The following is a 26,779-nucleotide window of genomic DNA, read 5'->3' on the forward strand; positions in this document are numbered from 1 at the left end:
ATGCATTCCCTGTATACATACAGGGCACGCCTGCACAGTTCGTTAAAACTGCACGTGCAAATATTTACTATCGCAGTTAGACTGACGTAATTCGCGTTAGCGTGATGTTCAGTCTGTAGCTATACAGAACGCGTCGCTATACGTCACGGAATGCCTTCTTGCCATCATTTCTTTTTCTTGGCGGCACACCCGCACAACCTGTTTCATTTAGGACGAGATGATGCGGTTGCAGCTGAATTACGGTGTTTGTCTCACTGAGAATGCAAGAATAACGGTGCTGACCGAATGAAGTATTGTTTTTATTGCAATACGTTGCACATTGTAGGCATCGTCAAAGAACACCTTCCCTGATTCAAAATTACACTGCAATTACCTCTTAGCTAAATATGGCACTGCAAAGTGCGTGAGGAGGCCTCCGTAATCGCTAATACTGGTGAAATACGAGACATTGAGAATATTACGATTGTTACGATGTACGCCAATTGCTGCTAATGGAATAAAAGCAGAGGAGTTTTGGGTGTGTGTGTGTGTGCTATGCTGTGTGTGTGTCAGACAGAGTTTTATAAGTGCGGAAACTAGCAGCTTTGAAGCACGGTATGGCAATTATATCGGTATCAAAGAACGTGTACCATTAAGTGCCCGCATTTGTTAGTCACCATAACGTCGGTAACAGCTTCGCACAACGCACAGTTCGCTTTGCTGTAGTCCTTCCGAAACAAAGAAGAGAGTGATTTGCAGAGTGCAGAAAAAAACAACTTTAAAAGTTAATTTCTGTCCAAGCGATGAGCGTCATTATTGGTTTGGCAGCTCCCCTTCTCCGAAACATGTGTCCTGGGTATACTTCTGCCAGGAAATTCGTAGACGCACAAAGCGTTCAGAACGAAAAGAAATCTGGATGAGAGTGTTCAATAGAGAGCGTGACCACATGCTGGTGACAATATTTTTTATCTCTCCTCCTGAACCATTTTCAGTGGCAACGAAGGAAAAGACGGGGCAGGGCTTCTGCCCATGTCTCAATGCACCAAGCAGCCCCGCAGAAATTGACAGCGCTTTTCATTTTCATTCGCTTTCCCGCACCAGATATTGAATCTCGGTGCACTTGCGACGGTTCAGTATCTGCCACGACGCGGAAGACCAAGTAGAAAATAACTACAATCAAATGTATCGTTGTACTTCATGTCTTAAGGATAAGTGTTCTAGTGCACCAAGTGCTTATCTTTCCCGCAGCACTCCTATAGTCCACCGCTCTACCAACTCAGCTATCGACGAAACTGTGCTTATGTTTTGCTTAGCGCAAGCTTAATGACACGCAAAAAGCGAATGCGACCGCGGGATTGTTCTTTAGGAGCGCTGTCACCAGTGCGTTTCCTTTCCATAGCATTCTCTCGATTGCCACGAAACGTTGTCGGTTAGTATAGTAAAACGCTACGCCCACAGATGGCGCTGAATTCTTCACAATTTTCGGATCACTCTCTCGAATGCAAAGGCACAGTTACCGCTGGCGGCTTGAAGATGGCCTCCGTCTTGTCTCCGATGATGGTGGCGAACTCGGCGCATCTTCCTTCCCGCAAGGTGCCGTAAACTTTGACTTTCTCCAGCGCCCCCTTCTGGTAGCCGAAGTAAGTTTCCAGCGGGCGAATGTTGAGCGTCCGCAGCTCCACAACCACGTCTAGAGTGCAAAAAAACAAGCACACAAAAAGAAAGCGATAATAGGCATGGTGCCGGTCGGTCTCGTCGGCCCAACAAAAGTAACTGCAAACCCGTTGAGAGAACTGACGGAGGTCTTACGAGACCAGCGAATTTCTCCGGACAACAGTGTACATAAGAGGACAGACAGAGGGAGAGAACATAGGAAAGGCAGGGAAGTTAAGTGGGAGGAATTCCGTTAGCTACCTTGCACGTTGGGAAATAGAAACAAGATTGAAGGAGATGCTGAGGTAGAAATTGAAACGGGCACGCGAAATTTTGAGACAGCCCACGTCCCTGTCAAAGGCTATAACCTCGCAGGCCCGCAGATTGCGGCTCTACGCTAGGGACACAAAATGCGAAGAAAAAGAAAAAATGTGTAATTTGCGACTAATTACGATAAGATGAAATACTTGTATAAAATCTCGCTGCCAACTGACTGTCAAGCTGGTGGTAGCGAAAAATTAGAATCCTGTACCACCCAGGCACATAGCTTCGCGAGCTCCCCATGGGCGTCGCTGCCTTGTGACGCGTTCAATTAGCATTAGGGCTGACAAAGTTGAGCAGAAGTAAGCCTATTGAAAAGGCGTTGATGCCTTCTCAAAGGCGTTGATACATTGACGCCAGTCTCAAGTGGTAAACCATCCTCTGTGATCACTGGGGCATGCTAGATTCGCAGCTATAACGATATTGTTTCCTAAAAAAATATTACTAGAGGGAACTCAGGCGCTATGTCTACGGGAGCTGCAAACATGGTGGTTCAGCCAGCATAATAACGAGTAGAGTTCATGGATTTGCCTAAACTTCGACCGTTTGGATTCAAACGGCCTTGCAACTTTAGAAATTCATCATTTCCAACATAATCTCTGGCGCTATGTCTACGGGAGCTGCAAACATGGTGGTTCAGCCAGCATAATAACGAGTAGAGTTCATGGATTTGCCTAAACTTCGAGCGTTTGGATTCAAACGGCCTTGCAACTTTAGAAATTCATCATTTCCAACATAATGTTGCATTATGAATGCCACAATACACAACGATTATGCGTCTTCGCAGAGTCTCATTGCCTTCCGCGTACAGAAGCATAGCATAGCTTCAAAATTCGGCGGTGTAAAAATCCACGCCGCAACGACGATACCCTCTAATTAACTTACACAAATCTCGAAGGCTATACATTTGCGTAGCCTTCGTTGAAGACACGTGACAAAAGTAAACAAATCGAGATAACACATCAGGCAGATGAAGCGCATCATATTCGTAATCACGTGCAGGTGTGCGAAAGTCAGCCTTCCGTATCCTTAATGAACTATGAATGTCCGTATCTGAACCATATCGCTGCAGTTCTGCAATGGTGGCATTTTGAATCAATCAGAGAGGCATCGCAGCCAACTGGGCCAAACAGAGTTGATAAGATAGTGAATTGGACAGTATGGCGGAGCTTCACATTGAACAGAATAGCAGCCCTGGCCTTTCAGATACTCTATAATAAACAGTCCCTTTTTTTTTTCTCCACACACGACATTTTGACGCATTGATTCCCGTACTTCTCGCGGATGTAAGAATATTTAGCCTTACGTGTGTGGTGTAAACGTCTTACTATAAAGGTTTCGGTTGCTTCCTTCAGCTAGTGGCGCGTTCCGCTTTGTATAAGATCGTCACATGGTATGAAACCTTGCATTGAAAGACTGCCCTTGCACCGTTTCTTCTTTGCACGTCTGCGTCCGTTCGTTGCGCCACAGTACAATAATCACCTCCTACTGCCCTTGGGTCGCGCGGTTTCCATTCCCGATCACAAAGGCACCTCTAACGGTACGTGGACGCCACAGCAAGGAATCGTACGCGCGACCATTTGCGGTCAGCAGCGGAGCACCACACCAGCGGAGATAACGACGAACGATCGGCAACACCGACAATCACTTACTAGAGACGCATCCTTGGAAGTCACCGTAGTCGCCGAATCTCGGGTCGCGCTTCGTTCCACCTACGATGACGAGGCTGGAGCTGATATCCACCGTGGGTCCCGAAGTGTCTGGGGTAGTGCTGGTCAGGACGTACTCCTTGCCGTCGACCTGAAAAGAAAACGGCAGTGTCTCACCGACAAAGGCGTCGTAAGACGCGCCGCACTTGTGTTCTGTATAGCACGGTTTGAACGTTTGCATGGCAAAATTTTTTGCTTTATTTGAAGCGCATTTCAATGGGGGCGAAATGCGAAAACACCCGTGTACTTACATTTACGTGCACGTTAAGGAACCCCAGGTAGTCGAAATTTCTGGAGTTCTCCACTACGGCGTGCCTCATAATCATAAAGTGGTTTTGGCACGTAAAACCCCATAATTCAATTCATTATTTGAAGTGAACGCAAAAAGGTGAGGCGTGCAGACAGGACACGAGAAGAGACGTGAACAACCCGAACGCCGACTGTCAACTGAAGGGAGCACTGAGGCGAAAAGAAGAAAGACACAAAACCCATCTGCGCAAGCTCTGTAATGGTATCCCCACGTGTCAGTCGGGTACATGTGCCGGTCTACGAGAGAGATAGCTGTTAAGGCACGTAATCTCTTCCTTATGTAAAGTAATCAAAGGCATACTCACGCACGCGCTTCCACGATAATAGATGTGCCATGCCTCTACCATAAGACGCGTACCTTCATTCTTTTGCCTGTACAATATCGCGCATTCATCTAACTCTGGCGTGCAGTTACAATCTTGGCTATGTAGGGGAATATTAGAAGGCGATCCACCGGTTAACGACCTTTTATGTTCCATTAGCCTCTGATTGATACACCGCCCCGTTTTTCCTACGTGGAACTGGCCACAGCTAAAGGGAACTTTATAAACCACACCAATACGACAGTCAGTAAAACTGTTGTTCTTATTGTGCTTCACAGGACAAATATCTGTTCTTTTTTGCATTTTACCTGCTTCTTTTTCCTCTGCACGGCAGCGCATATCTTACCTAGCTTATTGGGAGCAGTGAAAGCAACATTAACATCATATCTACTTGCAACTTTTTAAAGCCTGTGCGATACAGAATGAATGTACGGAATAGTCACTACTCTTTTTTTGCTATTACTGCTTTCTGTAATCACGTCCGTCGCCCTCGAAATCGACTTCTTTAGGCGTTCAGCCACGGTAGCCACTGCTACGCTGGGATAGCCTGCTTCTAATAGGCGCCGGATCTGTGAATTAAAACTGGCGCTCATTTTGTGCATGCAGGATCTGGTGAGAGAAGACTTAAGGCACGACATGGAAATCCCGTTTTTTACTACTTTGAAATGCTTGGATTGAAAATTTAACAACGCCTTCGAAGATCTTGGGGAGTACAGCCAACAAACGTGATTTTGTTCGAAGACCAAGAAAATGCCTAGAAACTGAATTACGCATCGCTGAGGAAATTCCTTGGTAAACTTTAATCCTCCTCCATAAAGTTGAAATTGCCTACTTACTGAGGTAGCAGCAGAATCTAATTCTTCCCTATTGCATAAAATCAGGTAATCGTCAACGTAACAAAATCTCTCGATAACGCAATCACCTAAGGCTTTCTCTAAGCAGCTGTCAACCTTACTCAGGAAAATATCGCTAAGAATAGGGGCAACTTTTGAGCCAATACAAATGCCTGATTTCTGCAGAAACATGCCATCTCTCCCCCCAATCAGTGTCGACTTTAAGTACATTGAAAGAATTTCTAAAAAAGCTCCTGTGGAAACACCGCATCTGTCAATAAAAGCCGACTTTTGCGCTTGTTTCTAATGCCCTCATTTACGGAATTTAGCAACTCGTCATGCGGCAAGGAGTAATACAGGTCTTCTATATCCATACTAAAAGCTGTACAATCACTCAGTATTCCCCAAGATCTTCGAAGGCGTTGCTAAATTTTCAATCCAAGTATTCCAAAGTAGTAAAAAACAGAATTGCCATGTCGTGCCTTAAGTCTTCTCTCACCAGATCCTGCATGCACAAAATGAGCGCCAGCTTTAATTCACAGGACCGGCGCCTATTAGAAGCAGGTTATCATAGCGTAGCAGTGGTCACTGTGGCTGAACGGCTAAAGAAGTCGATTTCGAGGACGACGGACATGATTACAGAGAGCAGTAATAGCAAAAAAAGAGTAGTGGCTATTCCGTACATTAATTCAGTATCGCACAGGCTTTAAAAAGTTGCAAGCACATATGATGTTAATGTTGCTTTCACTGCTCCCAATAACAAGCTAGGTAAGATATGCGCTGCTGTGCAGAGCAAAAAGGAGCAGGTAAAAGGAAAAAGCACGAACAGATATTTGTCATGTGAAGCACAATAAGAACAACAGTTTTACTGACAGTCGTATGGGTGTGGTCTATAATGTTCTCTTTAGCTGTGGCCAGTTCTACGTAGGACAAACGGGGCGGAGTATCAATCAGAGACTAATGGAACATAAAAGGTCGCTAAACTGTGGACCGCCATCTAATCTTTCCCTACATAGCCGAGAATGTAACTGCATGCCAGAGTTAGATGAATGTGCGATATTGTACAGGCACAAGAATGAAGATACGCGTCTTATGGTAGACGAATGGTATATCAATAATGGTGGAAGTGCGTGCGTGAGTCAGCCTTCGATTATTTTACATAAGGAAGAGATTAAGTGCCTTAAGAGCTATCTCTCACGTAGACTGGCCCATGTACCCGAATGACATGTGATGATACCATTCCAGAGCTGGCGCAGATGAGTTTTATGTCTTCTTACTTCTTTTCGCCTCATTGCTCCCTTCAATTGATAGTCGGCGTTCGTGTTATCCACTTTTCTTCTCTTGTGTCCTGTCTGCACGCCTCACCTTTTTGCATAATGAATCGTTACCAACTGGCTCAGCTTTCTGTCGTTCGAAGCGAGCGCATTCATTGAAAGCATATTGATCTGGTAGTCCTTGTTTGAAAATGATGCATTATCAGCGTTACAGGATGGTAATGACAAGAGACGAAGACGAGGCAAACACGACACGCTGTCTTGTGCCACCGCGTTGTGTGGTACTGCAGTTGAAGATTATGTAACCGTATCTGTATCCAAACGCTGCCCTTCCGAACCAAAAGACAGGAAATTACGTTAAGAAAACGTTATTAGATTATTAATGTGGATAAAGAAACACTTCTAAAGTGAAATACAGATTTGATAGTTAACATATTAGCAACGCAATTAAATGACAAACACAGCGGTAGGACAGGCGCTGACTTCCGATTTCTTCATTTCTTCAGGATGACGGCACATAAAGTTATAAAATAAGTCTGAAAAACCAGCATGAAAAAACGGGGAGGAGACGCACCGTCTTCCTCCGCGCGGAGAGCTCTGGGGCGAGGGCAGGAAGGGGCGGGGCGTTTCTTTAGTTTGTTTTTTTTCACGTCGCCTGTGGAAGCCATGTAGCACAGATAATTTTGTCTGTCTGTCTGTCTGTCTGTCTGTCTGTCTGTCTGTCTGTCTGTCTGTCTGTCTGTCTGTCTGTCTGTCTGTCTGTCTGTCTGTCTGTCTGTTTGTTTCTTTGTTTGTTTGCTTGTTTGTCTGTTCTGCTTGTACGATTACCAGTGTTTCTTGTATTTGGTTTTCCATGCTTCTTTTGCAGCTATATATACTGTCATCCTTAAAAAGAAAGAAACGTACAGCAGCAGGAGGTCGGTGCTCGTCCCGTGGGTTTCGTTGTCCCTGTATTTTATTTGTGCCGTTAATCTGTTCCGATGAGTTAGCAACAAGGCCATATCAATACTTTGTTTAAAGGTTTCATTTACTGACAGACTGAGTAGCGACCGTTAGCTTTCGCCTTTCCAGTGATATGAGGGCGCCCATGTTCGTAAGCAGAGTCGTAGACGATGACCCACCGTGGTTGCCCATAGTGGCTATATGGTGCTGGGCTGTCAAGCACGAGTTCGCGGGTTCGAATCCCGGCCACGGCGGCCGCATTTCGATGGGGGCGAAATGCGAGAACACGCGTGTACTTAGATTTAGCTGCACGCTAAAGGATCCCCACCCAGGTGGACCAAATTATTCCGGAGTCGCCCCTACGGCGTGCCTCACAATGAGATCGTGGTTTCAGCAAGTAAAACGCCGCAATTTAATTTAAAGTCGCAGGCGATGCTCCGAAAGTGATTCTGTCAAGAGAGGAAAAAGTAAAAGGAACTCACCACAACTCGGGCGTCGTTCTCCACGCGCCGGTAGAGCAGCCAGTGCCTGAAGCCGTCCGCGAAGTTGCCCATCTGCTTTCCGAACACTGTACGAAAGGCTTGTGAAAAACACGGTCAATGACTGAAATGCGGGCCATGCGTAATTAAAAAAGGGGTCTACCTTTCGCCGACGCGTGGTTCTCCTGAATCTGTAGCGCCCCTTCCGGTGTGACAGCCACGAGGACGTAGTGTTGGCTGCGGTGTAAGAAGAAAAAGAGGGCGAGCGATACACACGAATCACCAAAAAGGAACGCGACAGCGTATAAGGACAGTCGTTGGAACCAGGGAAGTCCCTCCTTGGTAAGTTCGTCGCTTCAAGTATCGCTGACAGCCGTTCCGGGTTGTCAGGTATAGTGACGCTGACGGTATAAGGAGAGTATTGAGACGGGAAAGCTTGCGCACGATTTTCTGATTCGCTTCTCGATTTAATCATGTGGGTTATATACAAAAATTCCGGTTAGAGATGCAAAACAAGGAGATACTTCTCCACAAATACTGAAATTTCACTCTTGCATTAGTAGCCGATATATTTCACTGGAACCTCGAAGTGTTTGGCATACATTTCCTTCATTGCACGACGGCATGTAAGATCTTCTGTTAATTATCTTAAAAAGCAATTCCATAATGTGGTTGTACGCACTCGACGCATGCAACTCGAACGACCTCGTTGCATTAAAAGCTACATGCTACGTTACTTACGTTCATTTTTTTTTAAACATTGTGCCTTTCAACGAGACAATTAACTCGGACAAATGCAACAAGTAATGTGGTTCGGAAATGATACATCGTGCGCTGCCCGTAGAAAACCTTTCAAAGAAATGAGAAGTTCGCTAACCTCTGCGCGTACTGCACAAGCAGGATCGCCTGGCGTACGCTTGCCTTCGCCTTCGTAGAGAACGCAAGCGCAATGGATATCCGGTCTTGCCCTGTCGTCTCGGGCGTGAACATGTACTCGATCCAAGCCTTGCCGTCAAACTGGGCTCCGATATCTGCGCCGCAAGTAGCATGAATCCAGTGGTTAAGCACAACTTGAGAGCTTTACGTCACTACCATTTATATTATTATCATTATTGATATTATAAGCTATGGTAAGTTGTAATAAAACTATGCAGCCATTTGTGAAATCCGCGAAGGCGCACGTCTGCCATGTCGTTGTTCAAGGATGTGACAATGAGGTTGTCAATCTTTGCCAAGAAAATAGTGCATAGCACTGGGCAACGCTAGACCCAATACAAATCCATTTCTTTTGTAAAAATACGCGACCCTTAAACTCGACCAGAGTGGATTCTAAATAACAGGACAGCAATTCAAGAAACGGTCCAATGCTCATGCCTACTAGGTTTTGAAAACAAACCTCCCCACTAAGTTCAATCACTTCACGCACCGCCAAACAATTCATCGTGGGCAATTCAGTAATAAAAGATCCTCTATGTCTAAGGAAAAGGCTGTGGTTGCTCCTGGAAGGCCGTCCTTTAACACTTCCGCCATGTTCGCTGAACTTCGGAGGGCGAACGGGCCCACTGGCCTTAAGGTGTTCAAATAACGCTGAAGGAAGCTGCTCATTGTTTTTTGCCATGATCCACTTTCTGTCACAATAGCTCTGAGTGGACATTCCACCTTATGGGTCTTCGCCGTGAAGAAGGCTTCAAGCCGGTCATTACTACACTTGCCCACTGCCTTAGCCAACATTTCTTGGTTGCACTTCTCTAGCAATCTCACGGCGTTCTTCTTTGTTTGGGTAGGTTTCGTAGAAGCAGGCTTAAAGTGTTTCAAATACTTTTTTAAAGGCTTAAAGCTCTTGTGACAGAAAGTGGAGCATGGCAAAAAACAATAAGCAGCTTCCTTCTGGGTCATTTGAACAGCGGACCCGTTCGCCCTCAGAACTTGGCGGAAGTGTTAAAAGAAAGCCTACCTGGAGCAACCACAGCCTTTTCCTTAGAGGATCTTCATTACTCAATTGCCCACGATGAATTGTTTGTGGCGCTACGTGAAGCGATTGAACTGAGTGGGGAGGTTTGTTTTCAAAGCCTAGTAGTTTTCAAAGCCTAGTAGGCATGAGCATTGGAGCGTTTCTTGAATTGCTGTTCTGTTATTTAGAATCCACTCTGGTCCAGTTTAAGGGTCGCGCATTTTTACAAAAGAAATGGATTTGTATTGGGTCTAGCATTGCCCCAGTGCTATGCAGTATTTTCTTGGCAAACGTTGACAACCTCATTGTCACATCCTTGAACAACGATCATGTGGTCCGTGTGTTTAGATACGTTGACGATTTTTTGATCTTTTTAAGGCTTTTACCAGGGGACATACTAGATAGTATTGCACAGGGTATTTTATCTGGTTTTAAGGAATGTTCTCGCGGTTTAAATTTCACCTACGAACTGCCGGATGACAAAGGAATTAGATTCCTCGACTTGCAACTAACCTTTCATGGCAATGACCATGTCTGCTGGATGTTTTCACCCCGGACTAATGATTCTAAATGATTCTAATCAGTCTAAACTGGTCAAGAGGGGTGTAGCGATTGGACGCCTTTTGGACGCAGTGCAGAAGAGCTGCTGCCACCGCATGGCGTATAGCCTGAAGCAGCAGGTTTCCCTCTCTCGCTCATTAAGGCTCTTGCTGAAGCCGGTTTGCGGAAAGTAGAGGGTATAGCAGGCCAGAAGTCACCGACATCAGAGCGAAGAAAGCAACTATAAGAAATACCATACATTCATAAAATTTCCCACAGCATTCAGAAGGTGGCGGGAAAGCAAGGTGTAAGCGTTGTGTTTTCTGCACCTTGCAAATTGGCTAGCTTGTGCGGGAGAATTGGAAACGAGGAGACGAAGAGAGGGGTCTGTATAGTTAAACACGTGACACCCTTAATCAAGTGCGACACTGGTGTTGTTTACCGCTGTGCGTTGGCTTGTGGTAAAGTCTATATAGGCCAGACAGGTAGCTGTGGTAATAAGCGCTTACAAGAACATAACCTATCCTTAGGCGGGAACCAGGGAAGCAATTTGGCGGTTCATTACCGCGGCTACAATAAGCGGAAAAATATTGCGCCATTGTTCGGTCGTGTGACCATTTTAGGGAAGGGCAAGACCAGATACGAACGCGAAATCTTAGAAGCTTTTCACATTGGAAATGAGAAAGAAATTTGTGTCAGTGATACGGCTTTATGTTTAACAAACAAGGAACGTGCTTACCTATCGAGTAGGTAAAATATGATTAATAAAAAATTGACATTCATGCACAGGTCTTGGAAGGAATAGAAGTTGGGCATGCGTCGGCTGTTTTCACGCGGTAATGTATCTTCGAGGTGTTATCTAAGCACATGTCTTGGGAGGAGCTGAAGATACGCATGCGTCGGAGATTATGTTCGGCAATGTAAACTTCAATAAAGTACAGTTGAAAGTCCAGCGTCTGTCCGTGTCTAACACCTTTTCCTTGTGTGCGCGTCCTTTGTGTTTCGCTGATACCCCCTTTTTTCAAGTTCAACAAAGGAAGAAGTGCCGTCTTACAAGGCGTCTATGAGTGAGCCCAGTGAAGGCGTGCTGTCGCGCGTCTTCGTGGATGCAAAGCACCACTCCTCGCGAGGCGCGGCAGGCGCAAGGAGCGGAGAGGCGAACTTGCGCGTGTCCGCAAGCGTACGTGTGGTCTGGGCTTTAGAGACGCGCGCCATCTTGGTTCATTCATATACGTCCTGAGAGATATCGTTTCGTATTGTTATTGGCAAGCGCTTAAAAATGCTCAAAGATTGATAAACGAAACTGTTTTACTTTTACAGTCGTTAGACCAGTGCCAAAAGTAAAGAAAAAGCACCATTCTCGCATAAAATAAATCTGCCTCACTATTATTGACTGTACCTTGCATACTGCATTTGTGATGACGTATATGTTATACAGTAGGCACTTTTTAGCGACCAGTTAAGCTTAAGAATTAATTAATTGTATTCCAGGGTTTCACGTGCCAAAGCCACAATATGGCCCAGTTATGGCTTCGGAGTGCACAACACCTCCCACACTTGTACACAGTTAAATGCCAGTCACATCCTTATATAAAACACTTCCAGTCTCAAAGATTACATAGCCATGCCCAAATTTTCGCTGTGTCGTTTTGCTTAAACTCTACCGACAAACCCAAGTGCTATCAAAGGTCGACTGGAGGTTTTAGTAACATCAGCTTATTCACTTGGTCATTCCGCAAAACACAGTTTGTGCTGACCTTGCGTCAATTTGTGTCATACGTGAGCGTAACGATGGTCCATGACTCACCGGTCTGGCAGATGTCCCCTTGATACGATGTCATGGAGCAGTCGCAGCTCGTCAGGTTGTTCTTCCAGTCTTCGATGCAGAGACCGCTGTGATGACAGGGCTTAGAGTCGCACATCATCTTGCAGCCGGGACGTATTTGTCCTTAAAAAAAGGGGGGATAAAAGGAGAATCTTTTTTATAGCTCCATGTCAATTTTCAATCCGTAGAGTGATACTGAAAGTTTGCCTTCATATGTATTTCGAAATTAGTGTTCGTATGTGAGTACCGGTAGAATGCAGTGATGGTTGACTTTTCAAGGATATAGGTGTAAGCTGCCAGTCATGTCTTGATAATGGCTGCCACATTTGCTCCAAGTCATTTATATGCTTAAATGAGCTTCCCTCTCCTATTCCTGGTAAGCTGTGATTAACTGGCCTTGCCTAGAAAAGACAGCGAGCGGTGCCTATTAGAGAGCAGAAGGAAGTATCCGATACTTTAGTGGAAATTAAAAGTAAGAGATTGAGTTCTACTGGCCATGTGATGGGTAGGGCGGATAAGCCGGCTGTCTACTACAGTTAGAGACTGGGTGCCAAGAAATGGAAAGCGCAGTCGAGGACGGCACAGAATTCAGTGGTGTGATGAAGTTATGGAATCGGAGGCACAAGGTGGTGTCAGCTGCTGCCAGAAAAGGTGGCTCGATATCGCTGGGAGCGGCCTTCATCCTGCAGTGGACATAATTAGGCTGATGATGACGATCATGATAACGATGCATCTAGTGTTGAGAAGGGTGGAACCAAACAAAAATACGCTTTTCTTTGTAGTCCGAGATCCTCCATTTTTTTTAAGTATTTTCTTGTGCTCGACATTGTCATAGACGTTCGCTATATCCGTGGCCGTGGACATCAGTACCAGGTGGCTGTGAGGGGAGTGCAGGGGGTGTGCAGGGGGTGTGCAGGGACCAAAATATGATCTGAAACGGATTTTGGCTGGATGGCACTTCTGATGTTCGAGCTGCCATGAAAGTCGGGTGGCCAGCATTCGCTCAAAATGTTTACAAATTCTCGGTGACAAAGAAACGGGGCAGTACCTGAAAGCTAGCCATTATTACCTGCCTTCAGAACTGGTACTGCAACTGGGTGTTTTAATTCCGATGCAAGGACTCACTCAGTCCATTCTGCGTTTATGACATGGCGTATAGCTTCAATGAGGTCTCCTCCCAAATTATTAAACAACTCGCAGGAGACATTGCCATATCAAGCCGATGAGTTTATCGTTGTAGGATCAATGACAGCGATCAGCTCAGCCTCGCTACTTGATATGCGGGCCGTACGCTGAGCAATCAAAGCCGCCAGTTCGCTGACGACATCTACACCGACTCTCTCATGGATGTACAGAACCTCATGAAAGTTTGCAAGAGGTCACGAATTCGCGAAAACATGCACAAACCTCTCAGGTACGTCTCCATTCACCACCTGTGTGCACTGTGCGCAGGGACCATAGCCAGAACCAGTACAAGGATCTAGCTAACAGAAATGCGCGCAATAATTCCACAGCAGAAGTTCCACCTGGCTCCTTACCTTAAGTAGCCCGCTCTATTCTTTTAGGCTAAACATCACCTGTCCGTTTGGACACACGCACCTTCATAGCTCCGTGTGTCTGCTTTCTTCCAGGTAATATCTCCACAGTAGTGGAAATCACTCTTCGGAGAACACAGGCTAGGGCAACTTTTGAACTTTCCATAACTTGTACATGGGGTCCAACGGCCGAACGACCATTGAATGTCTTCAGTGTTCTGCCCCGTGCTTCATCAGCGGACATTCACTACCTTTTCTTGCTCTGCCCGCGAACGAGAGCTACTCAAGAGAGGATGCTAAGAGCTGCCAAACTACAAACAGATCAGGAAGACAGTTCACTAAGCCACTACTGCAGTTCGCGCGTGAGAAAAGCCTCCACGCTTTCATTTAAATAAACAACTGCGCCGCAGGGCAAGCTTCACAAAAACCAGAAGCAGCCGAAGAGGACACACCGAATAGCGGAGAGGCAGGCAAAAAAAGCTTCGCTCTGAAACAAATGTGATATCGGAGTACTTGGTCTTGTTTGTCGACTCTTTGCCGGTAAGAAATCTTTAGAATTGCTGCTTCGCAATTTATGCTACCGTCATCAAATCTCTTGAAGACGCACCGCAAAATTGAAAGCACGTTTGCGTCTGACTCACAGCGACTCTGCCCCTCCCCTCCCCCCGTTCGAGGCGTAACTTACCTTTGGTAACATTTTGGTTCTCGACGTCCTTTACAAGATCCACTTGAGTGGTTCCGATGCGTAGACCCTGCAGACAGCCAACTAGACCTGGCAGGTTGGTGGTGGCTCCGACAAAGTCGACGCCTCCCAAGTACATCTGGCTGTTGGGAACACTCTCAAACGTTCCTCTTGCCGGTTTTACGAGCTCTGGGCCGTAAAAAAAAACACATAAGTGCCACTGAAGGTTTTATTCAGGTATTGTGGAGAAGCTAATGCAATGCCGCCGTCACCGCTGCCGCGGATCTGCGGAGGCGAGCGCCATCTGGTGCTGGTGCAAGGAAGGCAGCAGCGCGCGCCCTCCGCTGTGATTGGTTGGCTTATTCGGCTTTAGAACAGCCACGCCGCAGCACCCACGATCCGAAAACCCGGCGAGATTCGCAAGGAACAGCTTGACTTTTAAAATATTGTGAAGATCCCACGCACTGTGGTATCATATCATGCGAAACATTTCGGCGCCTTCCCGAAGTTCATTGGTGGCAGCGGTGGAAAGCGAACGCATCCGACTGCTCTCGGTCTGTCGGCGTCAATGCTGTCAGCGTTCGAGAGAACGCTCGGTTGCGCCTGCAGTGTATTTTTCGTGAGCGAGAAGCAAGACGTGCGACGAACGCGCGAGCGAGTGCGCAAGCGACAGCCTCTCCTTGCCGCTCACTTACCCAAGAGTACGAGACTCTTCCCTTACCTTCCCGTGACGAACAAGCGCGCGAGTTACGGGCGACAGTGAGCCCCCCCCCCCCCCTCCCCCCCACTCCCCCCATCCTCATTTCCGCCCTTCCCCGCCACTCCGTTAAGCGAGAGCTTACGCACGATGGGACCCCCTCTCCTCCACATTTCTCCCCCGCCCATTTTTGCAACTCGGTTGCTGGAGAGCACGGGCACGTTGCCTCGGCGCGTTTTTACGCCTTCCCTCCCCCAAGTCGAACCACGCTCGCACCGACGACCTACCACGAAAACACCCGAAAGTTTCAAACGAAGCTATTCGCTTTAAAAATTGGCTGTGGCGTAGGAGTGGAAACTCCGCCGCTTGCGGCGACCAGTAAAGGTCACAAGCCCGCGGATATGTTTTCATGCTGGCGGCACCTGGCGGCATGGGAAGAAATTACCGCCGTTTCGGTTGCCAGGGCAACCGGTTGAGCGTGTTGCTCCCGTTCGGCCGCGCGCGCCTGACTTCTACCACGGAGTGGCCGGAGCTGCCGGAGCCGTCGAGCCGCCTGCCGGGCGCTGCTTTTTTTTTTTTTCCGCTGCGGCTTCTACGACGCGCCGCATGGTGCCGCCACTGTATACGGTAGCGTCGGCGCATGCAATAATTGTGACTTTATCTGATCGCCCGCGCCCGCTCGCGCTGACGGGAGTTTCACCTCCTATATGTCTTACTCCGTGGCTGTGGCTTAACTCAGTTATGCCTGGGTGTGCGTAGTGAGAGATACGGTTAATCTTATTGTTTAGCTTGGTTCTCCCTACGGTTACATCTTCATCGTTTAGCTTCGTACGTTTGAGTGTTTAGGTTTGGTTGTTACCTCTCGTTAAGTTATGGTTACATTAAAAACTAGACATTTTTAAAGTGTAACACACTCATTTTCAAAGTCTTCACCTTGTTTTTTCTCAATTGCCACCACGACGGCCCGATGGTCGGTGAAGTAGCAAGCAGCCGTCTCCATGGCTCCGACACAGTACTTTGAGGCCAACGTTTGTCTCTGGTAAACCAGGTCGATCGTGGTTCCCCATTGTGCAGACTGCGTGTTATGGTCACTGGCCAGAGACAGGTTGCACTTATCTTTAAGTGGAACGTTAAGCGAGTCCGGGGTCCGGTTAAAGTCTCCTGCCACGGCACACAGCTCGTCGGAAATTCCGCGCTTGGGGATACAGGATACAGGGCCTCCTTTTGGTTTCGTTCCGACGACGAAGCCAGACTGAAAGGAAGCCTGGCTTCCTTTCAGTCTCTCCGACTCACTTTCCATATCTGCCGCCGAATCCCACCGAGCCGCCCCATCTATGTATCCGATGCAACGCTGGCTCCTCCTCAGTTGTTGCAACGTGGTTTCACCGGCTCCTCCTCTGACGTCATGCCAGACAGCGCGGCGAGCGGTGATGCCAGCTGCGGCGGTTGCTAGGCAATGGCTCAACTCGCGGTGTGGCCACCGGCCAAAGCGAAACGGCGAGAATACGGCCAATGTAGCTCTCGCTACAACATGAATGCTCTAAAATCAAAGGTTCACAACACTGACCACATGGGAACACACAGGAAACGCATTTTCGGAGTGGAGCGTAGGATATCCTCAAGGGCCTACTTATGGATAAATCTAGGGAGAAAGGGCACATGCACTTTCCCTGCCTTTTGTGTATTCTGGTAGTCAATCTTGTACAAGCGTACTGTGCGATTTGTGTACTCTCACAATATATTGCACTTATTTATGCACGTATACAATGTATATGTCAAACATTTCATATGCTAATACCGCATATTCAGTGGCTAATTTTGAAGCATGACACAATGGTTCCCTTATGAAACGCTTGAAGTTTCACCTACTGCACACCCTTAAACAATGAAGTCAGTTAACTATGTGCTTAATATATCGCAGTCTCTGTATTTGTTCTAGTTCAATGCTCACCCAAAGAATATGTACGGAACAATAAAGCATCTGGAACTGAGTATGTCTGTGCAAAAGTGAACGATCCGATCAGGCACAGGTGAAGGACGCACAGGGACAAACAAAATCAAAACACCAATGTAATTCAAGCGAACTGTCCAAGCTTAAAGAAGCGCGCGCCGCAAATAGTTGAAAAGCATATTGCTGTCACCCTTTGCGTATTGCAGATTACAGTCTGAGATCTCTTCCATTATAGAAAGTGTCTTTTACGTAAGAGGAAGGGGCAAGAGGAGAGGTTGCAACCCCCTCGCCCCTTTTCGTATTACCATTACTGTACACCAATACACGCTGAAATACATTCCGAATTCCGAGACTATTGCAATATGCAGTTATTCTTTCGGAAGACACCTAAACTATGATGCCTGTGAAGAAAAAAATCACGTGATGTAATATCAACGCATTGACCGTGGACAACAAGCTTGCACCAATCACGTTTCAGTGACGTCACATGCCGGGCTCTGCTGACCGAGCTTGCGCTGTACTTACCGAGCTCCTCTCCTTTAATCCACGGATCCTTGTAGTAATTGCTGAGAAAAGCCATAGGGTGGGGTATGGTGACGTTGTTGCCGTTCACTTGCAGAACAGTGCGGTCGGGATGCCTGTCCACAAACACCTGTATGATGCGACCCGTCGCCAAATCTGAAAGCAAATTGAAAAATAAATGAGGGGGGGGGGGGGGGCTATTACAGTTGCGTCCATAATGTGAAGCAGTGATGGAATAGCTAGAGCAATATTACGCGCAGCAAGACTTGCGCCGTTTCGCCTGGTATCCGTTCGAGTAAGCATTGTGGGATTCTTACTCTTGCTCTTGGGACAAAGGAACGACAACACAGTAGTGCAAACAATCAGAAGGGCATTTATTGCACCTTTTATTGACCAATGCCTGTTCATCATCATCATCAGCCTGATTACGCCCACTGCAGGGCAAAGGCCTCTCCCATACTTCTCCAACTACACCGGTCATGTACTAATCGTGGCCATGTTGACCCTCCAAACTTCCTAATCTCATCTGCCCACCTAACTTTCTGTCGCCCCCTCCTACGCTTCCCTTCCCTCGGAATCCAGTCCGTAACCCTTAATGACCATCGGTTATCTTCCCTCCTCATTACATGTCCTGCCCATGCCCATTTCTTTTTCTTGATTTCAACTAAGATGTCATTAACGCGCGTTTGTTCCCTCACCCAATCTGCTCTTTTCTTATCCCTTAACGTTACCCCTATCATTTTTCTTTCCATAGCTCGTTGCGTCGTCCTCAATTTAAGTAGAACCCTTTTCGTAAGCCTCCAGGTTTCTGCCCCGTACGTGAGTACTGGTAAGACACAGCTGTTATACACTTTTCTCTTGAGGGATAATGGCAACCTGCTGTTCATGATCTGCGAATGCCTGCCAAACGCACCCCAGCCCATTCTTATTCTTCTGATTATTTCACTCTCATGATCTGGATCAGCAGTCACTACCTGTCCTAAGTAGATGTATTCTCTTACCACTTCCAGTGCCTCGCTACCTATCGTAAACTGCTGTTCCCTTCCGAGACTGTTAAACATTACTTTAGTTTTCTGCAGATTCATTTTTAGTCCCACCCTTCTGCTCTGCCTCTCCAGATCAGTGAGCATGCATTGCAGTTGGTCCCCTGAGTTACTAAGCAAGGCAATATCATCAGCGAAGCGCAAGTTACTAAGGTATTCTCCATTTACTCTTATCCCCAATTCTTCCCAATCCAGGTCTCTGAATACCTCCTGTAAACACGCTGTGAATAGCATTGGAGAGATCGTATCTCCCTGCCTGACGCCTTTCTTTATTGGGATTTTGTTGCTTTCTTTATGGAGGAGTACAGTGGCTGTGGAGCCGCTATAGATATCTTTCAGTATTTTTACATACGGCTCGTCTACACCCTGATTCCGCAATGCCTCCATGACTGCTGAGGTTTCGACTGAATCAAACGCTTTCTCGTAATCAATGAAAGCTATATATAATGGTTGGTTATATTCCGCACATTTCTCTATCACCTGATTGATAGTGTGAATATGATCTATTGTTGAGTAGCCTTTACGGAATCCTGCCTGGTCCTCTGGTTGACGGAAGTCTAAGGTGTTCCGGATTCTATTTGCAATTACCTTGGTAAATACTTTGTAGGCAACGGACAGTAAGCTGATCGGTCTATAATTTTTCAAGTCTTTGGCGTCGCCTTTCTTATGGATTAGGATTATGTTAGCGTTCTTCCAAGATTCCGGTACGCTCGAGGTCTTGAGGCATTGCGTATAGAGGCTGGCCAGTTTTTCTAGAACAATCTGCCCACCATCCTTCAGCAAATCTGCTGTTACCTGATCCTCACCAGCTGCCTTCCCCCTTTGTATAGCTCCCAAGGCTTTCTTTACTTCTTCCGGCGTTACTTCTGGGATATCGAATTCCTCTAGATTATTCTCTCTTCCATTATCATCGTGGGTGCCACTCGTACTGTATAAATCTCTATAGAACTCCTCAGCCACTTGAACTATCTCATCCATATTAGTAATGATATTGCCGGCTTTGTCTCTTAGCGCATACATCTGATTCTTGCCAATTCCTAGTTTCTTCTTCACTGCTTTTAGGCTTCCTCCGTTCCTGTGAGCTTGTTCAATTCTATCCATGTTATACTTGCTTATGTCAGCTGTCTTACGCTTGTTGATTAACTTCGAAAGTTCTGCCAGTTCTATTCTAGCTGTAGGGTTAGAGGCTTTCATACATTGGCGTTTCTTGATCAGATCTTTCGTCTCCTGCGATAGCTTACTGGTATCCTGTCTAACGGAGTTACCACCGACTTCTATTGCACACTCCTTAATGATGCCCACAAGATTGTCGTTCATTGCTTCAACACTAAGATCCTCTTCGTGACTTAAAGCCGAATACCTGTTCTGTAGCTTGATCTGGAATTCCTCTATTTTCCCTCTTAGCGCTAACTCATTGATCGGCTTCTTATGTACCAGTTTCCTCCGTTCCCTCCTCAGGTCTAGGCTAATTCGAGTTCTTACCATCCTGTGGTCACTGCAGCGCACCTTACCGAGCACGTCCACATCTTGTATGATGCCAGGGTTAGCGCAGAGTATGAAATCTATTTCATTTCTAGTCTTGTCGTTCGGGCTCCTCCATGTCCACTTTCGGTTATTCCGCTTGCGGAAGAAGGTATTCATTATCCTCATATTATTCTGTTCTGCAAACTCTACTAATACCTCCCCCCTGCTATTCCTAGTGCCTATGCCATATTCCCCCACTGCCTTGTCTCCAGCATGCTTCTTGCCTACCTTGGCATTGAAATCGCCCATCAGTATAGTGTATTTTGTTTTCACTCTACCCATCGCCGATTCCACGTCTTCGTAGAAGCTTTCGACTTCCTGGTCATCATGACTGGATGTAGGGGCGTAGACCTGTACAACCTTCATTTTGTACCTCTTATTAAGTTTCACAACAAGACATGCCACCCTCTCGTTAATGCTATAGAATTCCTGTATGTTAACCAGCTATATTCTTATTAATCAGGAATCCGACTCCTAGTTCTCGTCTCTCCGCTAAGCCCCGGTAGCACAGGACGTGCCCGCTCCTTAACACTGTATATGCTTCTTTTGGCCTCCTAACTTCACTGAGCCCTATTATATCCCATTTACTGCCCTCTAATTCTTCCAGTAGTACTGCTAGACTCGCCTCACTAGATAACGTTCTTGCGTTAAACGTTGCCAGGTTCATATTCCAATGGCGGCCTGTCCGGAGCCAGGGATTCTTAGCACCCTCTGCAGCATCGCAGGTCTGACCGCCGCCGTGGTCAGTTGCTTCGCAGCTGCTGGGGACTGAGGGCCGGGGTTTGATTGTTGTGTTCATATAGGAGGTTGTGGCCAAGTACTGCACCAGGGTGGCCAATCCTGCTCTGGTGAGGGAGTGTGTTACCGGTTCTGGTCACCGGCATCAGGCCACACTCCAGGCCTGTTTATGCAATTTTATCAACACGCGGATTCTTTTTTTTTTTAATCCGGTGGAAAATTGCGCGGCACCGGGATTCGAACCACGGACCTCTTGCACGCGAGGCGGGTGTTCTACCTCTACGCCACCGCTGCATAATGCCTGTTAGCCGAGCTTCTATCCCCAAAACATGCCGATGGGCGCGCGACAAATCTAGGAAGTCCGACTCACCGCAACCGGATAACGAGCGGATATGTTCGCCCCATGCTGGACACCAACGCCTGGTCGTTCGCGCGTACGGTCACGCGAACGGTGGCGCGTCCGAACGAGGCCTCGCGAGACGGTGTCACAGAAGCATGGATCGGCGCACGCGCGTGACGTCTGCGCCGCTTCCCAGCTCCGAACCCAAAGGAAGAGCCTCCTCCTTTCCGCGCCCAAGTAACCCCGCTGTTAGGTGGCGTTAGCAGAGCCACACTCGGGCCATCTCTCGCAATGCGCTTCAACAACACCGACTGTCGCGGGCATCAGGCCACGCGGCGAAGCCGCATTACAGAAGACGGGAGCTATGCGGGAAAACAACTTATCAGGGGACGCGTGAGAGTCACGCATCCCCACAGCATACAAAGTCGTACGCGAGGAATCTGCCTTTCGAGTAGAACAAAACTTTCTTCACTGTCGGCTTTAGGCCATGTCATATTCCTGTGCGGAGGGCGGTACTACCCGCTAGTAAACAAGTAGGGGCGCACCGCCTTCGTCCTTCTCTTTCCTATCCTGGTTTTCGCATTTTACCTCTGGTTTCCAATAAGTTGTTTCCCCTCGGCAGTGGTTGATAGGTAAACTGCAGAGGCGCCGGCGTCGGGCAATGATTACAGCTATGGCGGCGCGACCAAACTCTCCAGGCGGTGTATTATTTTCTTATGTAGGCGTCAGCTGAGTGGCCGAGAGGTGTTGGACCGCGATACCACTCCAGTAAGGGTACTGTGCATATCTTTTTTCTTAGGTTCGTTATAATCCAGCAAAGCACTTCGGCATTCCTATGATGGGCACTGGCGAACATCAAAGCGACCAGGGGAGTGAGCCCATAACAGTTATCCCTGTAGAAGAGTTTCCACTGACGTACTTTGTTGTTAGCTGTTCCTATAATACAGTAATAATCCCCAGGCCGAAAACGTCCATGACTTACAAACTTCAGTAGTCGCAAATGCTCTACAATACGTTATCTCATAAAAAGGCGAAAAAAATAAATGCTGGGAAAAGAACAAACGCACTTGGTGTCGTAAGGGAAACGTTCGGGAAAGCATTGTCCCGTATAGTTTCACATAACAACACTTCCCTTCCAAACTGTTCCACTCAAGTATAACATATTTTCAACGGGATGTTTATAACAGACAATAGAACTTAAGAGGAACACGCTGGAAGGTCAACTAGAATTTGTGTCAGGGTTTGTCATAACAAAACACAACCTATCATTTTTCTGAATCCAGTGCGAGTGTGTATGGAAGAATCGTAGGCAGCGCCGTCTATAGCAGTTCCGTTTAGACATACGAGAAATACGAATACAGCTCTTGTTTCCTTAAACTCGAACCCAAGTTCCTACCTGAACACAAAGGTCCTGTAATGCGCAAGTAAAAACCTCCACCTGCCGTTATACTAGAGTCAAGAACAGACACCGAATCCGACGATGGGCGTGCAGGATGCATTTTGGCATAGCAGCTTACTGGAGTGGTCGAGGTCGTCATGTTGTGACAGGCGTTCAGGCGGGTGACGTCAATCAGACCCATAGATGTATCCAGGTTCCTATGGCTATGTGTGCTTAACACGAGTTCAAGCGTTCGATTCCGACCACGGTGGCCGCATTCCAATTGCAGTGGAGCGCCAGAATTATACATGTGCACATAACTTGCATGCCTCACACGCTTTATGCTGCCGGGCAAACTTTCGAATTACAATAGAGAGAGAGAGAGAAATGCAACAAGAGAGTGCTCATGCTCCCAACTTTGAATGTTTCCCTATTGAAGTTCCAAACTAAAGGATTCAATGTTCGCCCAGTGCTGTCCGTTATATTCTTGGCACCATAACCGTCGTTTGTGCTGAGTGGCACAAGAACGCTGCCGCACATTTTTAACTTAACTCTGCAATGACCGCTGATTGCGCGGTGAACGCTGGCATGTGTGCACGCGCTTCACTTCTTCTTCCTTTCATTCTCCCTTTCCATTTTGACTTTCTCAGCCCGCTTGCTCCTCCCCCAGCGTAGGGTAGCAAACCAGGTGCGACCTAGTTAGCCCGCCCTTTACTTTTCATTTCTCTCGTGTAGCACGTAACAGAACACGTGACTCAATTTTCCAGGTGGGCACGGAATGGAAATAGAAAGATTCGCGTTCTCGCACAGCTTCAAGGCCTTGCTTTAAAAACAAGCAACAAAAAGGTTTAATATGCAGGTTGCGTAGAATAACGCGAGTTGTCTTTCCTACGTCATACGGAAGTACTTTGTGACACGTTGCTATGTGCGTGACTTGAAGAACTGTAGTTTTAAAGTACGGGTGAGCTAAACTAAACAAAATGGATGGATGGATGCTATGAGCATTCCCATTGAAACGGTACGTTGGGTTGCGCCACCAAGCCCTTATCCTTTGTTTTGCTTAATGTCTTACCTATCTTATTTTTTACAAGCAAAAGATTTCTTGCATCACACTTTCTGAACCATTATTGGGAACATTGTGTTTGTACGCCTCCGTTGTTTGTGGTCTCCCTACTTTTCTGCTGCCAAACCTCCAGTTGCCTTTTATTAATCTCTCTTGCGGACATCTTTACTTTCCCCCTGCTATCCCTGAACCCAAGAGCTTGAAGGAGACCAGCGGAGCCTAAACCGACAGCCGGGCTGACATCCTCACATTTTAATAAAACGTGTTCCATCATATCCCTAGCTTTACCGTAGCAAGCGTATGCTTCTTCCTTGGTGCGCATCGCTCTGAACCAGCGGGAGTACGAGTGAACGAACGTTCTCCTTGTCAAGCGCTACACCCCGGCATCTAATCATTCAGGCACTTCAAAGCTCAGGCGCGATAGCACGCGACGACGTAATACAATGTCACCATAACGAAACTTGACGCTCACTTCGCGCCGCGCATCAAGGCCGCGCGTCGACACCAGCCACACTCAACGCGATCGGCTGGCTCTCCCCCGTCGTACCACGAGCTCCCGCCAACCGAAGCGTCAGCTACTTCCCATCTTTGACTGCAGATGGAGGTAGGAGTCTTCTCGTTGACTCACGAAAACGACGAGATACCAGAGACAGGTTTTGACTCGTAGTAGAATGCTTGGCATTACAAAAAAAAAGGAACGCTCGACGAAAGAAAGAAGTCACGCGGAACAAAATAGTTGTGTAGAACGGATTGGACTTTTGCAACGAAAGCTCACCTGGTGCCTCGACGAAACCTTGCACAATGGAGCGTTGCGAGTTGAAGGTGAAGACGACGCGCTTCCGCTTCTCGAAGTGAAGCTGCACGAAGTTGTTGAGGTGGTTGAACGAATACAGGAGCAAGGCCTCGGACTGATAGGTGCGGAAGCTGAGCAGGATGTCTTGTTCAAGGACAGGATCCGACACGTTTCCCAGGGTGGCCCGGTGGTAGCACGAGCTGGACGTGATGAACGTCATCGAGTTCTCGTTCAGGTCTATAGTGGAGGTTAAGGAAGTGGACAAAGAGAAACAAAGCAAAAAACAAAATCCGAAGGTGAGACAGCAGTGAATCGCAGCAGTAAAGCAAAAGCGCGGCAGTCGTAAAAAGGCTAATCGACTTAAATAAGTAGGCAAGTAAATCTTCGGTTAGTTGGTACATATTTAAGGATACGAAAACACGAGCAACGGAAAAATACAATAACCTGCGTATATAAAGTGTTTTCTTTTACTTCAATTAATCAAAAAAAGGTGTACGAATGTTACTCTACGTCGTTACAGATATATTATCGGCGTACGCAGATAACATTTGCAAGAATAACCAAATGAATCCATTAACTAAATGATTACATTATTTATCTACTCAATTACAAACAGTATTTATGTAGGAAAGTGGCAGTCTAGTTCCGTGTTCGTACATTTCAAAACATCCATGTATACCGAGATGACAGGCGTCCGATTATACATTAATCTAACTGATTACGAACACGACACCGCGAAACAGACCTCTTTGTCCAACCCCTCATCCTCATCATCAGCCTGGTTACGCCCACTGCAGGGCAAAGGCCTCTCCCATACTTCCCCAACAACTCCGGTCAAGTTCTAATTGTGGCCATGTCGTCCCTGCAAACTTCTTAATCTCATCCGCCCACCTAACTTTCTGCCGCCCCCTGCTACGCTTTCCTTCCCTTGGGATCCAGTCCGTAACCCTTAATGACCATCGGTTATCTTCCCTCCTCATTAGATGTCCTGCCCATGGCCATTTCTTTTTCTTGATTTCAACTAAGACGTCATTAACTCGCGGTTGTTCCCTCACCCAATCTGCTCTTTTCTTATCCCTTAACGTTACCTCCAACCCCTCACTAGCGCACAAATTGTGGCGTAAAATGACGCTGCCGTTGCACTTCCGCTTTCGCGCGATCCTATTCCGATGCGGAGATCCCGACTGCATGCGTATTCACTTTAGCAACAGGAGTTAAGCGGACCACCTCATCGCGAGGAGTAGCGAAGCTTCGTTTTACGCTTCACTACTACGTCACAGTGGGTATGCACTGCGACTCGTAAGCGTGCACGTTTATATAGGGTAGTAAACGTAAAGTGGCCGGATGAACCGGGGGGAGGTGTAAAAATGCTAGTTCCCAGGCGGCACGTCAGGTTGGGCCAACGTTGGAAACATATTGGCACTTCTTGGCCCAATGACGGCCTAAGATTAACAGCGTGGTTCCAATATTGGCAGTGCCATTCTGATCCCTGGCCCAATGATGGCCTAAGGTTAACAGCGTGGCGCGAATATTGGCTGTGTCATTCTGATAGAGATCCAACGTTGGCCCACATTACACAGTCAGTAAACAATATTGGCTGTGCCATTCTGATAGAGATCCAATGTTGGCCCACATTACACAGTCAGTAAACAATATTGGCACTGCCGTTCAAAAAGGCGGGAATAATTGGACCGACTTTCGTATGGATTTGCCAATATTGGTTATTAGTTGGCTTTCTTTGGAGAACATTGGCCCGTAATAAGCCAATTTTCGCCTTGTCGGCTTTTAGTGCTCTACGACTTGCTGAGATTGAACAACGTGTTTTGAAAACTAACGCACTGATCACAGGCACACTGCGCAGGAACCAGAAATATGTTCTCCCATGTCAACTCCATGAATGGTACACCGCCATTTTTGCACTTCTCCTTTACCGAAATGCATCCCCTAAAGAGAAAAGCCAGTGTACCACGTAGCTAGCAGGGGAAGTCGCATAAATTTAGCCGCTGCTTTATTGATCGTGAATAAGAACATGAGCTTTCCATAAGAAGCAACGGTATTGCGAATTTGCCTGCGCATTGTATATTTTGCATGTACGCTCCGCGGCTTTGGTGGGTCAGGATTCTGAGGAGAATCGAGAATTACAGTGCCTCAGAGCTGATGGAACCGTCTTATATTGCATCGAGATGGAGCGCATATGTATTAGTGAAAGTTTTGTTTGTTTTCATGCATGGCATGTTGCGGCAACATAATCATCATGCTCCTATTCTAATATATTTGTTTGTTCGTGCATATGTAGTAAGCTCCTTGTATGAATGCCGCTGACAGAAAAAAAAATTAATTGCACGTTTTGGCATTTGCGTGTCAACAACCTCTTG

At 46.9% G+C, this 26,779-nt stretch overlaps 1 protein-coding gene across 8 annotated transcripts in view; it reads right to left on the reverse strand.

Moving 5' to 3' along the window:
• Positions 1-26,779, reverse strand: part of axo (axotactin) — a 196,996-nt gene that overhangs the window by 25,944 nt on the left and 144,273 nt on the right. For 6 of the 8 annotated variants that reach the window (XM_072284212.1, XM_050176080.3, XM_050176087.3 and 3 more), the window contains 9 exons: positions 24,387-24,641; positions 17,529-17,681; positions 14,359-14,544; positions 12,121-12,261; positions 8,700-8,853; positions 7,986-8,059; positions 7,826-7,923; positions 3,606-3,753; positions 1,497-1,669 (listed from right to left, as the gene is read on the reverse strand). In XM_072284212.1, the coding sequence (XP_072140313.1) occupies positions 1,497-1,669; positions 3,606-3,753; positions 7,826-7,923; positions 7,986-8,059; positions 8,700-8,853; positions 12,121-12,261; positions 14,359-14,544; positions 17,529-17,681; positions 24,387-24,641 (1,382 nt within the window). The remainder of the gene's footprint in view (positions 1-1,496; positions 1,670-3,605; positions 3,754-7,825; positions 7,924-7,985; positions 8,060-8,699; positions 8,854-12,120; positions 12,262-14,358; positions 14,545-17,528; positions 17,682-24,386; positions 24,642-26,779) is intronic. The other 2 variants (XM_050176084.3, XM_050176086.3) reach the window with 1 other exon arrangement.

The sequence above is a fragment of the Dermacentor andersoni genome, chromosome 9, assembly GCF_023375885.2.
Source record: "Dermacentor andersoni chromosome 9, qqDerAnde1_hic_scaffold, whole genome shotgun sequence".
In the NCBI taxonomy this organism is placed as follows: Eukaryota; Metazoa; Arthropoda; class Arachnida; order Ixodida; family Ixodidae; genus Dermacentor; species Dermacentor andersoni.